At 38.0% G+C, this 17,624-nt stretch overlaps 2 protein-coding genes across 2 annotated transcripts in view; one reads left to right on the top strand and one right to left on the bottom strand.

Annotated features, from left to right (window-relative positions):
• Positions 1-3,012, top strand: part of LOC127640444 (USP6 N-terminal-like protein) — a 37,296-nt gene extending 34,284 nt beyond the window's left edge. Inside the window, exons 13-14 of the mRNA XM_052123025.1 lie at positions 1,402-1,554; positions 1,963-3,012. Of these exons, the coding sequence (XP_051978985.1) occupies positions 1,402-1,554; positions 1,963-3,008 (1,199 nt within the window). The 3' untranslated portion in view covers positions 3,009-3,012. The remainder of the gene's footprint in view (positions 1-1,401; positions 1,555-1,962) is intronic.
• Positions 3,013-5,455: 2,443 nt separating this feature from the next.
• LOC127640445 (ubiquitin-conjugating enzyme E2 variant 3) lies at positions 5,456-16,533 on the bottom strand. Its single transcript, XM_052123026.1, has 12 exons — positions 16,376-16,533; positions 16,083-16,167; positions 15,882-15,947; positions 15,397-15,560; positions 13,904-14,045; positions 13,714-13,802; positions 13,510-13,615; positions 10,412-10,582; positions 9,961-10,134; positions 6,111-6,198; positions 5,806-5,929; positions 5,456-5,640 (listed from the first exon to the last, which is right to left on the bottom strand). The coding sequence occupies exons 1-12, from the start codon at positions 16,415-16,417 to the stop codon at positions 5,476-5,478; spliced, it is 1,416 nt and encodes a 471-aa protein (XP_051978986.1). The 5' UTR covers positions 16,418-16,533; the 3' UTR covers positions 5,456-5,475.
• Between the last annotated feature and the right edge of the window lie 1,091 nt (positions 16,534-17,624).

Here is a 17,624-nt window from a genome sequence, read left to right as displayed (position 1 = left end):
ACTAAAAGGTTGAACACACAAGAGTTGATCCATGAGCTTCACCATTGTACCCTACTTAACCTCAGGTTTGTCCAGAGAGACTGTCCCCTTATTAATTGTATTGTCTGTTGCTTTGTACAAAAAAACTAAACAAAAATCAACTAAATGACAAATTAATAACAGTCTTTACATTAAAGTGTAAAATATAGTTTGAGTTGTGAAAAAGTATTAAATATTTTTCTCATTAAAACGTTTTGTCCATACAGATATAAATAAGAGATGAGATAAACATGTTCAAGGGATGAGATAAAGATTCTGGTCAAATCAGTATTCTAATAATAGCTGATTTATTTAACATGGAGTTAACATGGAGCATCAAGCCTCGACCATTCATTTACAATAAGGGACTTCCACCAATATGATACGATATGAGCGACTGTTGGCTACAGGATGTGGGCATCAAGAGATGCGATAAAGCAGAGAAACGTATAACCTTTAGCGAATGCGTAATGAAATCGCAAACCTAAAACCAACTGGAGTGAAGACTGGAATCGAGTGCAGTCAAGATTGAGAAGTGGTTGTCATCAATTTCACTGTTCTATATTATTTGTATGTAACCACATGAAAGAATATAATTAAAAAATATGTTGCATGGAAAACCATGTCAGAAATTGTCTGCATTCTGAGCAAATTTCTGAATTGATAGATCGTTCATCTTGCTCAAATGATGGATTGAGCATTGCTGCAGTTTATATAAAAATCTAAATGTTGATTTTTAGAGGCAAAACGAAGATTCTTTGTCAAATAAGGATATCTTTGTTTTATTGGCAATGTATCTCATCAGTGATCAGATTTTCTAAAGCTACGTGGCTAGTTGTGCAGCTGACTAATATCGTTAGAGCAACAGCAGGATGAACACCCACTAGTGACACAGAATACAGAAACAAGCGACATCCAGCGACAAAGTCGCTGATAATGTGAACAGAGCTTCTAGAGGGTTGCCATGTTGAGATCACCAGACGAATACTTCTACATCTCTGTAATCCCTTTATCATCGGACACATTTGCTCACAGAATGAATTAATCATGCAGACATAGTTCTACAATGGCAACGTTAACTGATAAATATTGCTTTTAAGTGGAGCTGCATCCACACCGCTAAGTGTCAAGATACAGTAATTCAAGATGGCCAGTGCTGCAAAAACTTATTGAAGTTAGTCATTGAATACATTGTTGAAATACATTGTTTATGTCTTGTCTGGGCTGGAAAGCTCAAAAGCACACAACAGAAGAGGTCACAGTTCTAGATGAGCTTCCTAGATATGCTATCAGCCATAAGTCTTTAATGTTTTGAAATTTTGAGAATCTTGGTTTGGTTAGAATTGTCAGTTCTCATTTAAAATTTCCTTCTACCCCTATCAGAACTTCTTCTGAAAATGTCTCTTGAGGACCTCAGGGAGTTTCTGCAGGAGAGTATTTCTTCGTCCTTCAATGTGAGAGATGATGTTGTTATTGAGCAACTGCAGTCGTCTATGTCCGAGCTCCGAAGGATGAAACTCGATCTCCCTCCTTCAGGTAAATGGCAAAATATCATAAGAGTACAATTAAAAAATAGTTCATCCAAAAATGAAAGCTCTGCCATAATTTATGAACCCATATGTCATTTGAGACCTGTATGACTTAATTTTATTAAAGCGTGTTCTACTTCAGAAAGTATTACTATAAGAAGAATCACTTTTGGGTCCTTATTTAAGCTTTAAAGTGAGGCACTTACCACTGCCATTGTAATACTCCTTATGTGTTTAACAGAAGAAAGAAAGCTAAACGAGTTTAAAACAATAAAAGTGTGATACATTTATGAATAACTTTTATATTTAGATGCGTATGTTAATCCTCTGGTTGCATTTGATGCTAGAGATGCTAGACTGTTGTGTGACTACTGTGTAATACCTATGTATTGTCTTGTCTGGGATTGATTTTAAGCCAAGGGAGATGAGTTGCCAAAGATGCCTCTGGGCCAAGAGTGTCCAACAGTGCTGATGCCAGTTATCCAAACTGAGTGCATGTCCATACCACCACCAGCCACACACAACAACTCAACCTCATTCAAACCACACACGGAGGACACCACCAACAACAACCAGCGCAGCGACAAACTTACCCCCTCCATTACCTCATCATCCCCTCTACCAAAGCAAACCCAATCATTCAACCCTTCATTGTCACAAGCTACACCTGTTGACACAATGACCACAATGAAGAATCAATACAGTGCCCCTGAACAAAGACCAACTATTCTACACCTCCCAGAACCTGCACCAGGGGATACACTTTCTTTGAAAGATGGATGTGTCAGTAGATCTCTAACAGCTGTGCCTGATGAGTGGCCTCCACCCTACCAGGCACCAATAACAGATTCTTCTAGTATAAACTGTTTGAATCTCCCAGATATGCTGCCACCACCACCTGTTCCCTGCATCAAACAAGCAGCTGAGCTTTCATCTCTAGAGGAGGATGTCCCATTTAACCTTCCTCCACCACCTCTGCCAATTGCCGAACCTCTGAATCTCATTTTAGCAGAACCATCTTCATCGCCTTCCTCTTATAGAGCCCATCGGCAGCTAAGCAAGTTTCCCGTCAACTTGTATGTTCCTCCATCCTCGAATGACCGCCGACCTTCTAACACCTCCCATTACGAAAACATCTGGGAGGCGGAAGAGCAATCTGTGGAGAGACTCTTGGAGATGGTCCCCACATTGCCGCAAAAGTCATACTTGGGTCATAAGAACCCCACACTTCCCCTTCCTGCAGAAGATGCCTTGTCTCTCTCTCTACCGCCCCCGTCCATGTTCTTCTACTCCCCAGACTCTTTGCCCCTACCTCCTCCTCAAACTCCATGCACTGAGGAGTCCAACAGTTGGGCGACTCCAGATGGTGTTTTCTCCCAGCCGCCAGACAGCTTCGCAGACAGACCTTTCCTTGTACCTTCAGTCCCGTCCAGTCACATGCTTCTAAACCAGACTGTATAATATAGGGGTCAATCATGGCTCCCAAGACTACAACCCCAAAAAAAACAATCTGCAATAGTTTCTCCTGTACACTCCGATTCAGACTTCTACCGAACGCACAATCCAAGTCATTTGCTGCTGTAAGACAATTTTCCCCTTCTAAAGCAAGACTTCTTTATACCACAGTGTTACAATGAACTGAAGGTGTGTTTCTTCTTATGGGCTTTTGTAAAATTTTGTTTGTCAAAACTGTATATACCTTTGTCATAAGTTAATTCTGTATATTTTCTCATATGAAAATGACTTTTATAGGGTATGGGCTTCCACATCACTCCCGTCAGCAAAAACATTTAACTCTAGGTAGTAAAGAAGCAGCTTCACTGCTACCCCCATACCTTGTTGCACTTCTGCCAAGTATTATAATGCGCTGTTCAAACTTAAAACAATTTCATCTTTGACCCTGTTGCTGCAGACCTTTTAGAAGTGACAGCCAACGTTTACAAGACAATTCAGAAAATGTATCGATGCCAGTGCTAAAATCAAAAGATGGTCGCTGTAACACTTTTCATTTGGCTTTCAAGCAGCACTTGATGCTGCCATTGAGTAGTGCGTTGACACCCCAACTCTAGTCATGTGGAAGCTCCATTAAGCTTTGTGATAAGAAGTGAACTGTTTTGCAGCTTGTAGAGCTTATGTTGCAATAACGGTAAGAGGTTTCTACGAATGAAATGTGTTGCACCACTTAACACCAGATGAAACCTGCTGCAGAGAACATCTTGTTTTGATTTTAGTGCTGGTACAGTCAATAATCATCTGAAATGTCTGGTAATCATTGGCTTCAGCTTCAAAATGTCAGCAAGGTCAAGGTTAAAATTCTTGAACTTGAGCACAGTTTTACACCGCTAACGCTTCACACCGTAGAGCTCAGCGTATTTGGCAATGTTGACGCAAGTCATGTAGAAGCTGCTTTATTCCACAGATCTAAATGAGATGCTTGTTTGTGTATTTATGAGTGTGTCTCAGGTAAATTTGTTGCGTTGAAAATCCCTTTTCCACAATGAGGTATCTTGGTTTTTATCAGTGTCACGATTTATTGATTACAAGTTTGGTTACAATCTTCTTGAGAGACTTGATGTGGGTTGAGGATGTCATGACCATGGCAGTAAATATCATCACTCTTTTTAAATGGTGCTTTAACATAGGTATTGTTGTTTTAAAGGGATTGTGAGAGTTGAGACAACACTTGTCCTTGGGTCACATATCAGAGGACAAGTACTAATCTTGGATTGAGGGAAAGAGCTTGATTTGACCCCATTTCTATTATCTCTGTCATATGTTGTGGGTTCGTTTTATATCTTATGCGAATTGTGTGCGTTTCTTTTGAAACTTGGTTACATTTGGAAAATATACTGATGCGGTATACTTTTACCACACTGACATGAGTAGGCATGGTTATAATAACTTTTTATAGTTTTAAAGATCCTAGTATTTCAACAGGAAATCTTCAGAGGAAATTCTCTGTTTAAAGTCCAATGGTATCCTGTCCTGTAGCGCCATCGTGTGGTTGACAATGATGATGCACAGCTTGTTCAATGGATCTAGAGGGAGATTGTATCCAAGTGAAGAAAGTCTACATTTAAGTTAATTTTATAGGTTTATTCTGTTGTTGTATAGAGAACATTATTATTTTGTCATTTGGATTAATAGCTGATATTTAAGTGTTTTTTATATTGTGCTTCTCAGGTTAAATGGTTTCCTTGTTTTATCTTCATAATGGAGATGGTGTGTCAAACACTGTTTTTATTGTTCTTGGTTGTGATGCTCATTTGAGATTTAAGAACAACTGCTTATAGGCAACAATGAGACAATACAAGGTAACGTAAAGTGGAGTTTTTATTTTTATATTTACATTATTGCTGTGATATTTCAATTTTCACATTCAATGGTAAACAAAAGGTGTCATACAAGACCAGTTACTTTAGAAATTAAGATGTACATTCACTTGCAAAAAGGCACAATAGGAATACATGCATTTTAAGTCAAAAGCACATGACGGATTCACCTCATTGGTATAGCATTTAACAAGGACACTTAAAGATTAATTTGATAATCCCCGTCTAACCATAATGCAACTTTTTACCTGCCAGAGAAGCACCATTGTATTATTAGCACAGATAAATAAGTTATACTGAATGACTGCATAGTTAGTAAGGTAAACAATAATACATAAGCTCAGCAACAATTTAATGCAAAATGCTTACAGTACAATAGAACAGCTTGTTCTTAATTTACAGATACTTCATATATATTTGCTAGAATAGGACATACTTTCAAAGAATAAATATCTTCAGAAAGTGCTATTGCTGTGAGAATATATGCTTCATAAGTGTTGCAGGAAGGACTAAATTGCATCTTTACCTTCTGGACAAATGTTCTGTGTATCTTGAAAAGCACTTGTCAATGCCCTGGTGTAATATTCATTCAGGAGCTACAATCTGATTTGCATAAAGAGATTGATCTGAGAGGCCGTACTCTCCCTCAGCTTGGCATTGTCCTCTGAACCTAAAGCCACTCCTGGTAATCGTGTTGAGCCGTTTTCTCCAAGCATGCACGGCAAGCTTAGGAACACCTTGGACCCAATTCCACCCCATCCCTGAATCAAGGAGATGCACAAATATTGGCGACATTATATTAATTGGTACAGTGTGTTTAGATCATTACATTTCAGTAACTACTGTATGTATACCATAACAGGGTTTCAGGATTCCCAAAATATGATGCACATTTGGTTAGATATTCTACAGGGTAAGTAACATACCTCTGCCAGTGTTGTGACGGAGTGTATTTTCTTTTGGTCTGTTATGATACTGTGAGTGATGTCAGCAATGGACAACCCAACTGACCATGACCTCTGACCTTTACCCTTCAGCATCTCTAATCCCCTGTGAACATATCGTAAACAAAAAAAGCTCAGACTTCATTACACAATCACAATAGTGATCCTTTAATTACATCCACAAAAACATATTCTGATCTATAAGATGTATATGATAATAATCTGATTAAAATGTGTCATCAAAACAAAGTACATGGAAAAATAGCTGGCCTGTGATTAATACATACCTTTCCATCAAAGGTTTGGTAGAGTTGGACACTGGCATTAATGCCTGTAGCTGGTCAGTCCCTGGTCCCAGATTACCCCACACTGCCACTGATACACCATCAGAGAGAACAATCATATTCATCATTTAAAATCATAACTTTTTCCCCCAACTCAAAGACATTATGCAACAATTGTATTGGTGAAATTTTGGTTACAGAAAGAGGAAAGACTTCTGGCCAACAAGATGCAAAGCTAACTGGCCAGAGGTAGGCGGATACATCGGTTTTATCAATTAAGCGGTGCCGATAGTCACTTTTAGAACTATCGATTATTGGCAAAAATCGATGATGATATTACAGAGAGTTTTTAGTTAGAACAGCTACAGTACAACAGTGGCCTACAGAGGTGAAATAAAAGCAATCACTCATACTTCGTAGGTATTTGCTGTATCTGACTATTTAATCTTTTACAGTATTTATCCATATTTTTTCCTCACTTCAATTCACATTTAGTTAGCTTGATTAGATAAATCTAAATTGAAGGGAGAAGATGCACAGAGCAATCTGACTATATAGAAACTTGCCCCATCAGCACACACTTCAAGTCTCCAACTTTAAATCTTGTGAATAATAATTACTTATTAAACATCATTTGGTGATTGATATCTATACTACCGGTCAAAAGTGTTGAAACATTCTTTATTATATATATATATATATATATATATATATATATATATATATATTATTTATTTATTTTTTTTTTTTTTCTTCACATTTTAGAATAATAGTAAAGTCATCAAAACTATGGAATAACAAAGGGAACTATGGGAATTATGTTGTGACTAAACAAAATCCAAAATAAATCAAACCAGCATCTTCAAAGTAGTCACCCTTTTCCTAGAATTTGCAGACATGTATTCTTGACATTTTCTCCACCAACCTCTTAAGGATCACCCTGAGATGCTTTTTAAACAGTATTGAAGGAGTTTCCATCTCTGTTGGCAACTTATCTTTATTATTTGGTCCAAGTCATAAATAATAAAAAAAAGAAATTGTTTTAGAATGAAATTAATATATTGGTACAATTATATTTTTGTCTACAAAACTAATTTCAAACATTTAAGCATACGCCATCAGATCAAAAGATTTTTGAGATCATGAGAAACATTTCAGTCACGTGTTTCAAAACTTTTGACCGGTAGTGAGTGAGTGTGTGTGTGTGTGTGTGTGTGTGTATACCCCAGGAGATCAACAGTTACAGAAATACTCAAACCAGCCCGTCTGGCGCCAGAAATCATGCCAGGGTCCAAATCACTGAAATCAAATTTTTTCCCCATTCGGATGTTTGATGTGAACTAAACTGAACTGAAGCTCCTGACCAGTATCTGAATTAATTTATGCACTGCCCTGTTGCCACATGATTGGCTGATTAGATAATCCCATGGATGATTGTTGGTGCCAGACGGGCTGGTTTGAGTATTTCTGTAACTGCTGATCTCCTGGGATTTTCACACACAACAGTCTCTAGAATTTACTCAGAAAAAACATCCAGTGAGCGGCAGTTCTGCAGACAGAAATGTCTTGTTGATGAGAGAGGTCAACAGAGAATGGCCAGACTGCTTTAAACTGACAAAGTCTACAGTAACTCAGATAACCACTCTGTACAATTATGGTGAGAAGAATATCATATAAGAATGCTATTCTGAGATGCGGGTCGGTGCTTTTTTGGCAGCACGAGGGGGACCTTCACAATATTAAGCAGGTGGTTTTAATGTTGTGGCTAATATATATATATATATATATATGCACACAAAACTTGGTGATTATATAGGCTATAAAAAGCTTAATTTGGTAAACAGCCAACTGTCATTTCAAAATAAGAGTCACTGGTGTATTTCATGCACACTATGCACCAAATCTTCATTTTTGTTTTTCAGGTTATTATTGGCATTTTGGTTGCACAATTAACTGAGTCTGAGATTTGATTAATTTTGGACTCTGGTAGCCTTTACATCTGTGGCCATCATAGTAAGGAAAGCATTCTACAAATCGATTTTAAAAACTATCGGCCGATTTATTGGTTATTAGAGATTCTGGAGGTGGGGGAACCATAAAAGTGGGTGATGTCCCACTGTATATTTGCTAAAAATATATATATATATATTATTATTATTATTTTTTTTTTTTTTTCCATAACAAAAAAATTCCACACACAAACTAAAACTAAATGCTGAATCAACAAAAATGGAGTACACACATACAGTACATATACAAATAACAGTGAAACCTTTTACAGTGTACTGGTCGAGGGGTCTTTTGATCTCAAGTTGTACAGTAGAATGTACAACTTCATGTTGATTTTGATGCGAGTGTTTCAGCATTCAAACTACCTTCGTGTATACAGCTTTTTAACAAAACTAAGCAAAATCGCTACTGCATATCAGTAGCTCTAAAATAAATGTGTGAGCGGTTGATTACATATTACGCTATTTCTTTGAAATAGAGATCGGACCATGGCTCGATACAGAAGTGGAACGCGGGTTTATATGCGGGCCGCGTTGTCTCGTGCCGCTCTCGCTTATGTTGCCCCTACCAGCATCTGCAACTGACTAGAACGAAGCACAATGAACTTAAAATATTTTTGAACAAGTGCACTTGCTAAATAGACAGAATGTGTCCAATGGAATCAAAAACTGCATTGGAAAATACAATACATTGACAAACAAGCATTTTTTTTCTTTTTGGAACCAAAGGTGCCTGAACGCTATTCCGGACTGTACCGGTCCAATTTAACACCTGGTTATCAACCTTTTCCACCCCCTAAGTTATTGGAATCAGAAAAATCCACTATCGGTCAACCTCCACTTGTCTCTGCATGAATTTTCAATAATGAATTGATCTGGAGTCAAGTATTCAGATTATACCACAGTTACCATATGTGAATGTGTTTATTTTAAGACATATGTCAGGTTTTCATTCCCTAACTTCTCCTGTTTGTAGAACTAAAATGATCTTGCTTAGTAACAGCCAAGCCACCATTCCTAGTTCGAAAGTGAGAATGAAAGAAGGAACGAGGCAAAGTAATATGTAACAGTAATGAGGTCAACAAATCTAAAACTACTTTGTCTCCAAGCAGCAACAAAAAGTGATATTGCTGTGGTATTAATAATAGTTAGCAATTCAATCATTGATAAATTATGCTTTAGTGTGCATCTGCAATGACTTGCCATGTCAGACTTGTTTTCTCAGCATCTCGCACAGGAGAGACACCTTTTTTGCCAACATTTTTAAAGGGGTCGTGATGTAAGGAATACATTTTCCTTGATCTTTTACCAAATAATAAAAAATACTTTAGGTTTCAGAACTCAAAACTTCCTCCTCACTGTTATAAGAGCATTTTCTTAAACAAAGCTGCCAAAACGATTTGTTCTCAACATTGTGATGTCACACTGTGATAGACATTTGCATCTGACCACCTCCACAACACCACATCAACACTTACTTTACTAATCACTTCTGTAGCCCCACCCAGAACAGTGTAATGACAATGAGAGAGAGCAGGTCAGTCAAGAGCAGTGAGCCAATCAGAACAGTGGGCGTTTACTGTCAATTCTTAAAGGAGAAGCAGCACCAAAACAGAGGGTCAGAATGAGGGTGGAAAATGATAATGTTTTACAAATATATGACTGTTTTTTGTTTAGTTTTTTCCATTGCGTCTACATTTTTTTAGCAAGAGAAAACATTTTGAACTTTTGAACCGTATCAAGACACCTGCATACTTTTCCATTCGTTGACTACTAGAACGTGTTCATTTTCCATGCGCTAGAACGTGTTCAATCCACAGAATACAGTCAGGTGATCCACTCACCCTTGTTTTCTGAGAGTTCTCCTATGACCCATGCCTGTTTGCCGGTGTTATTGGCCACCAGTGAAATATTGATGATGTGAGACAGTCTCTCGGAGTCCAGATTACAGCCCACACCAATCACTTGACTGGGCAGCAGATGACTCTGTCTCCAGGCAACATGTGTCATAATGTCCACTGTGAACAGAAAGGTCAGAGGTCACACACATGTTCTTCCAACAAGAAAGGCAATACATTGCTGACTGATATACTAGTCAGTTATCTACTTAGAACTAGATTGTTCACCTCACTGAATCTCATGACCAAACATTGTGAAGTCATTTCACAAGAACCAATGACACTTGATGTTATTGACTTAGCCAGCATATTTCAATTTCAACGTTTTAATAATGACTTGATTTGAGAGTGAATAACAACTGCTGGAATATATGCAATAGTTTCAGAATTGACTAACCCGGTTGAGAGGCGATGAGCAGCACAGCTTTTGGACTCAGCTGGGCAAGATGAGGGATGATCCCTCGGTACATGTCCACATTAGTCTGAACTACACTTGCATATGACTGCTCATCACTCCAGGCGTTTGCTGTGATGACCACCACCATAGAACCCGCAGTGGCCGACAGGTCTTGAAAAAGGAGATGAAACACACAAGCTTGTTAGAGAGTTGCGTGTAAGAAAGTAACTTTCCTGGCAAAGATGAACAACAAGCAGGTAAATGCAAATGATGTAATCAGTAGCAATCTTTTAGATTACATTTAGAAGGTAATCAAATCTGGTTACTTTTTGCAAGTTTTGAAGAAAATGCAATTATGCAATTGAAAATGCAACTATTATAATTTTTTCTCCTTTTACTCTTCTCAATTCGGGTGGTGGAGGACAAGTCTAAGTTGCCTCCGCTTCTGAGACAGTCAATCCACGCACTTTATGATGTGAATCGTTGTGTATGACACCGCGGAGACTCACAGCATGTGGAGCCTCATGCTACTCTCCGCAATCCACATACAATTTACCATGCGCCCCATTGAGAGCGAGTTACCCCATGTGACTACACATGACAAGGAGACGAGGTTACTCTATGTGACTCTACCCTCCATAGCAACCGGGCCAATTTGGTTGCTTAGGAGACCTGGCTTTGAATTTGCGACTCCAGGGGTGGTAGTCAGCGTCAATACTCGCTGAGCTACCCAGGCCCCCATGAAAACTTTGTCCATTGAGTAAAATTAGTAAACATTCAATAAAACAAGTTGTAATTATAAAAGTGAATGTAATTATATGTAATCCTGTAATCCAAAAAAGTAACTAATCTGATTATACACATTTAAAAATGCATTATAATGTAATTATAAATATAGTGCATCTGGAAAGTATTCACAGCGCTTCACTTTTTCCACATTTTGTTATGTTACAGCCTTATTCCAAAATTGATTAAATTATTTTCCTCAAAATTCTACAAACAATACCCCATAATGACATCGTGAAAGAAGTTTGTTTGTAATATTTGCAAATTTATAATAAAAATAAAAATCACATGTACATAAGTATTCACAGCCTTTGCTCAATACTTTGTTGAAGCACCTTTGGCACCAATTACAGCCTCAAGTCTTTTTGTGTATGATGCTACAAGTGTGGCACACCTATTTTTAGGCAGTTTCTCCCATTCTTCTTTGCAGGACCTCTCAAGCTCCATCATGTTGGATGGGGAGCATCGGTGCACAGCCATTTTCAGTCTGGGCTCTGGCTGGGCCACTCAAGGACATTCACAGAGTTGTCCCGTATCCACTCCTTTGTTATCTTGGCTGTGTGTTTAGGGTCGTTGTCCTGTTGGAAGATGAACCTTCGCCCCAGTCTGAGGTCCAGAGCGCTCTGGAGCAGGTTTTCATCAAGTATGTCTCTGTACATTGCTGCATTCATCTTTCCCTCGATCCTGACTAGTCTCCCAGTCCTGGTACTGAAAAACATCCCCACAGCATGATGCTGCTACCACCATGCTTCACTTTAGGGATGGTATTGGCCAGGTGATGAGCGGTGCCTGATTTCCTCCAGACATGACACTTGCTATTCAGGCCAAAGGTTTCATCAGACCAGAGAATTTTGTTTCTCATGGTCTGAGAGTCCTTTAGGTACCTTTTGGCAAACTCCAGGAGGGCTGTCATGTGCCTTTTACTGAGGAGTAGCTTCCGTCTGGCCACTCTACCATACAGGCCTGATTGGTGGAATGCTGCAGAGATGGTTGTTCTTCTGGAAGGTTCTCCTCTTTCCACAGAGAAATGCTGGAGCTCTGTCAGAGTGACCATTGGGTTCTTGGTCACCTCCCTGACTAAGGCCCTTCTCCCCTAATCGCTCAGTTTGGCCGGGCGGCCAGCTCTAGGACGAGTCCTGGTGGTTCCAAACTTCTTCCATTTACGGATGATGGAGGCCACTGTACTCATTGGGACCTTCAATGCTGCAGAAATTTTTCTGTACCCTTCCCCAGATCTGTGCCTCGATACAATTCTGTCTTGGAGGTCTACAGACAATTCCTTGGACTTCATGGCTTGGTTTGTGCTCTGACATGCACTGTTAACTGTGGGATCTTATATAGACAGGTGTGTCACGTTGTCATTATGGGGAATTGTTTGTTGAATTTTGAGGAAAATAATGAATTTAATCAATTTTGGAATAAGGCTGTAACATAACAAAATGTGGAAAAAGTGAAGCGCTGTGAATACTTTCCGGATGCACTGTAATTTTTTTGTTCTTGTGTTTATGATTACATAACACAAATTATATGCTGTCCATTACTACCCAACACTGGCAAAGGAATGCAATAGTGCCTGCCCGTTTTTTTTTTGCCACCTTGGTTGGTTTTTCCATAGTGATTTCATAATCCTCTATAAAAAAAGTTCTAAGCCACGAACCAAACATTAATCCATGAAGCCATGAATCACAACATTACAAACTTTTATTTCAAGCAAAAATGTATTTGAAAATCAGACAAAAAGTCAAAAGATACAAGACATCTTTCATGGGAAAATGCACTACAATCCAACGATACATTGCGAATGACACAATCTAATTAAAAACTATTAATTTAAAGTTGATTATAAGTATATAAACAATATATTGTAAAGGTGTTGCAAAATATTCAGATATTTACAAATACATAATTAGTTTGAGTTTAGGGAGACCGAGCCGACTGCGTCATTCACAGTGCATCATGGAAGTGAATCATTGCTGCAGAGCTCTTTTGGCGCACATTGATTGCCACAATTCTCCAATTGATGGATTGTTTCTCTTCAGGATTCATAGGCAGTGTAGTTCTTCACAGGAAATGACACAATTAAACACTGATTTTAGAAAATGGAGCCTAATTCCTAGATTAACAATCCCAGAACTCATGGTAGGTCTGTCTTTAAAGGTTTATAAATTGTTGTTGTTAAAAAAAGACAACGAATTGGATTTTTACTTCCAGAACCAGACTGTTGTGTCAATGGAAGCATTACAATTTATGGAGGGATGAAATTTTGAATATCATTTTATAAATACAGATCATTGATAACAAAAAAAAAGCACCTTTTGAAACTTCGACCTTTGGCAAATTGAAAATCTCCAGATCCATTGTGCCACCTTTGGTTGAACTCTCCGGGATGTCAATCAAAACCAGCTTGTCCACACAGCTCTATGAGAGGAGATTATGACATAAGAGCTGAGTCATAAAAGCATAATTAGCTACACACAAGCTATTTCTGTTATCCTGAAAACAAATAATGTAGTTACTTTTGCCATAATACTCAACACAGCAGCTATTCCCAAATCTCCCCCTCCAATCACAGAAACTTTAACTGCTTGATCATGCCGATTTCCACCTATAAGAGCAATTTGAAAAACAAATAGCGATTTTAAATTCACAAAAGAGGTAATGAACTTAAATGTAACAAAAGGAAGAGTCACAAAAGGCTTGTTAAACCTTCATTCACTTTGAGATTAGACACATAGGCCAGTAAATCGCTGGGGTTTTCGCCATATCCGGATGATTTGGTGCCCAGTGGAGGTTCCTCTTCAAATCTAGCAATCATCTCTGCTAGAAGACTGTTGACTGTTGACTTGGGCTGTAGCAGTGACGTTACAACATTAGCACATAAAAATGTATTTTAGTCAATTTCTATCTTGGTTTCAGAAGAATTTTTCCCAATAATATTGTTCCCATTGGGTATTTAGTAAAGTACTTCATAAAAAAGTTCTAAGCGATTAACCAAACCAACCAGCTTTGAGGTGAATCACAACATTGCAAACTTTGATTTGAAGCAAAAAATAAAATGAAAATTGGACAAAAGGATAAAGGTACAAGACTGTGAAGCATTTGTGAATAACATAATTTAATCATTTTAAACTATTGATTTCAAGTTGTTGATTATAAACATAGAAACAATATATTAAGTTTATTGCAAAATATTCAGTTATTTGCAAATACATAAGTAGCTTGAAAGCGTAAGTAAGACTGGCCTGTGTCATTCGCAGTGCATCATGACAGTGGGCGACCACTGCAGAGCTATTTTGGCGTGCTTTGTTGTCAGTGACTCTCTGATTGATGGAGCTCTCTTCAGGAATGTCTGAAATGAACACCCGCCAAGCGCCAAATGTGGGTACATTTTCTGTTTGCCCTGTGAATTTCGCAGCGTCACGGGCGACTCTGGTGGGTGGTTTTTGCTTTCTAGCAGTTATGTCAGCTTGTAAAATAAATTTAAGCACGGAGTTTACATAGAACGGCTATTATTAGCTCGTAATGCCGCTGCTCATCAATGGTCTCAAAAGCTGTGTCCACTGGTGCATGGTGAGCGAAGGTGAATTCAGTGCTTTAAATCCAGACTTCAAATGATGATTGCATGCATTCTTTGCAGCAATTCTGTAGCTGCTTAAGCAAACATTTAATACATCAACACTGTTTGTATACTTTTTGAATTTTAAATTGAAGTTGGCATTTTTTCAACTGTAATCACACATAGTTAAGATGACATCTTTGATCATGTACTGAAAGCTAATAGTAGAAAATACCAATGGGCACGTACCATTAGAAGTAAATCTCGATGCAAGATTAAAGTAATGTACAGGAGCATTACTGCCATCGGGATGAAGGGAAGACCACCCTTGGATTTACAGTGGATGTGTGAGTAAGTTTTAATTACTCACCACCACACATACAAATGATCTGGTAATGATTTCATTACAATAAAACCGAATAATTTTCATGACATTCAGTTTAGTTAACGGTTCTTGCATGTGTATTATTCCGGTGATGTGTACAGAAAAGCAGACTAAACTACAGTGTTTCCTGTATTTTTAGGGTGTCGTTCCCTCTATATAATATCTAGTGTTCTCAACATATTGTCACATCCCCATGACAAATCTAAGTGAATCGAACCTGTCCCATCCAGGGCACCATCTAATATTAAGTTATCTTACGTGATCCCAGTTATGGAGGCTCGGCAGGTGTATTCTACCCTTCGAGTCGACATGTTTACCCTCCCGTATCACCATGCTGGAAGTGGGTCGCAGGAAACAGATGGGCGGCGTGAAGGGAAAGGAATCCAAGAGCCATAGAAGGATGGGCAGGTTATAGGAGTGCCCTGTAAATACATTATTATCCACATAAACACACTAGAGCTAAAAACATAAAGAGGGGCCAGTGTTTCCCATAGGATCTTGTGAGACTATGGTGAGTGGACCACGGACCCTCTAGGAGGGTCCGGAGGAATGCTTACCCAGAAGAACATTTTGTACATTTTGAAGTTAAATGCATCAGTCTGGTGCACTTTGAGAGCAAAATTAAAAGGCTAGATCTATGAAGAACTTTGTGCTCTTGTTAACAATTTTGTGCTCTAATAGTAATTTAATCATAAACACATTGGCTCTAACTATTTTATTCCTTTATTTTCATAGAGTCTCACCTTGGTATGCGACTGGGATGTTTCCAACCAGTTTGAGCAAATCTTTCTGTGAACTGTCACTAAATGCTGTAAAAGATTTTTGAGTAATGACTCAGCACAATGAACTGATCACAATTAAGACAAACACAGTGATAGATAAGTATGATAATAAATTAATATGTAAAATGAAATATACATTTTATCTGTATTACAATGACTCACTGTATGGTCCAGTTTTTATTTTCATATCAGGATGAACGCGAGACACTTTCTGCAGCTCTTCGATCGCAACATCACGAAATTTATACTAATAAAGAAGTCATGTATCATGTTAAAGTAAATCAATGAACAGAAATATTAAAATTGTGTATTGTACATACAATTTCTGACACAATGACTGAACTCAAACAGGTTTGACCAGTGTCATTACTCATTATCATTATTATCATATTCATAATTACTCATTAATTATTAAAGAGTACCGGTGAATATGTGATCAAACGTCAGATACTAACCTTAGAGAGGATTCTCTTAACAGATTCCGCACTCAAGTCCATACTTTGCGTTTAATAGAGGTCTGTCAGCGGTAAGTCACTTCAATCTCATCTGGGTAATAAACTGAAACTTCCGCAAATACATTCCAGCTGATGTCTGTTGTCAGGGACGGCAAGCCAAAAGGAAGTTCCCAAAGTTGACGTCATAGCTAAATGGGCGGGGATTGGCAGTACCAAATTGTTTTTAATCAGATAGGATGTGTAAATAGTATTTTCAATTCGATGTCTATTCAAGTTTGTTAGTATTATTATTTAGACCGCTGCTGAAGTAGCACATAGAGGACGTGACGCAGCTGTCAGTGCTAATCATGATGGGCCAATCACAATCGTCTGCTATTAGGCTACAGAATGTGCATATAATCTATTCAGAGACTGGCGGGGAGAATTTACATTTATTGTTGATATATTAAGATATTTTAACGATTATTATTTTATGTCCAAAGGTTTGCGTGCTGCTCAATTGAGGATTTGTGTGTAAGTGTTACTTTTCTCAGCGTTGATCAGTATGGCCCAATCCGAGTCGTTTACGATTCACAATGAGTTATTTGAAAGAACGGCGCCAGTCCGTCATGACGACGTTGGGGCAACGTCGATGAACACTATGTTAGAGGACATTTCAAGTGATTAAAGCTGCCAAATAAACTCAGATTCAAAAATATGACCAGAACTTCTAGAAGGCAATAATGTTTCTTGTACTACGGGTCAGTAGAATGCTTGATTCTGATTGGTTCACAGAAGTTCTATGGCTCTAAATTATTATTATTATTATTATTCTTTTTAACACCCTATGTAGTAGTTAACAGTTCTTGGCCGCATAACAGTTCATATATCACTTATCCAATTTATTTCAGTTATTTTAAAGAGCCACACAGGCTACCACAACAAAATAACAGACATTTGGAATAGTACAATATGACAAACAATGTCTATAATATCCTACATTTATTTCAATTGAAAAGCGTCCTTGGGCTCCCTCTCTTTCGCTCTCGTCTCACACAACTTTTGTCTCGTTTCGCTGTGTACTGTACTAAACTGTATATGTTTGAACGACAATTAAAAACCACTTGACTTATTATTGATTTAATCATGGAGGTTGTTTGTTTCTTTAATCAATTATATGTAACTAAATCTGGTAATTAATTATTTAATTAATATAATCAAACAAGCTTAAAGTGGTTAAGGGAACTGTGGTTTTGAAACAAACAAACAA

The sequence above is a fragment of the Xyrauchen texanus genome, chromosome 49 (genome assembly GCF_025860055.1).
Source record: "Xyrauchen texanus isolate HMW12.3.18 chromosome 49, RBS_HiC_50CHRs, whole genome shotgun sequence".
NCBI classification, from domain to species: Eukaryota; Metazoa; Chordata; class Actinopteri; order Cypriniformes; family Catostomidae; genus Xyrauchen; species Xyrauchen texanus.
The sequence above is the reverse complement of the archived record's forward strand: the minus strand, read 5'-3'. Positions and strand labels throughout refer to the sequence as shown.

Bases quoted from the DNA above. Each gene is read 5' to 3' on its own strand.
- LOC127640445 (XM_052123026.1), bottom strand. From the start codon at position 16,417: ATGGACTTGAGTGCGGAATCTGTTAAGAGAATCCTCTCTAAG. The intron at 15,561-15,881 runs GTGAGACTCTAT...ATGTATTTACAG, and splicing joins CATCCCAGTCGCATACCAAG to GGCACTCCTATAACCTGCCC. The intron at 5,641-5,805 runs GTATGTTACTTA...TCCTTGATTCAG, and splicing joins CCGTCACAACACTGGCAGAG to GGATGGGGTGGAATTGGGTC.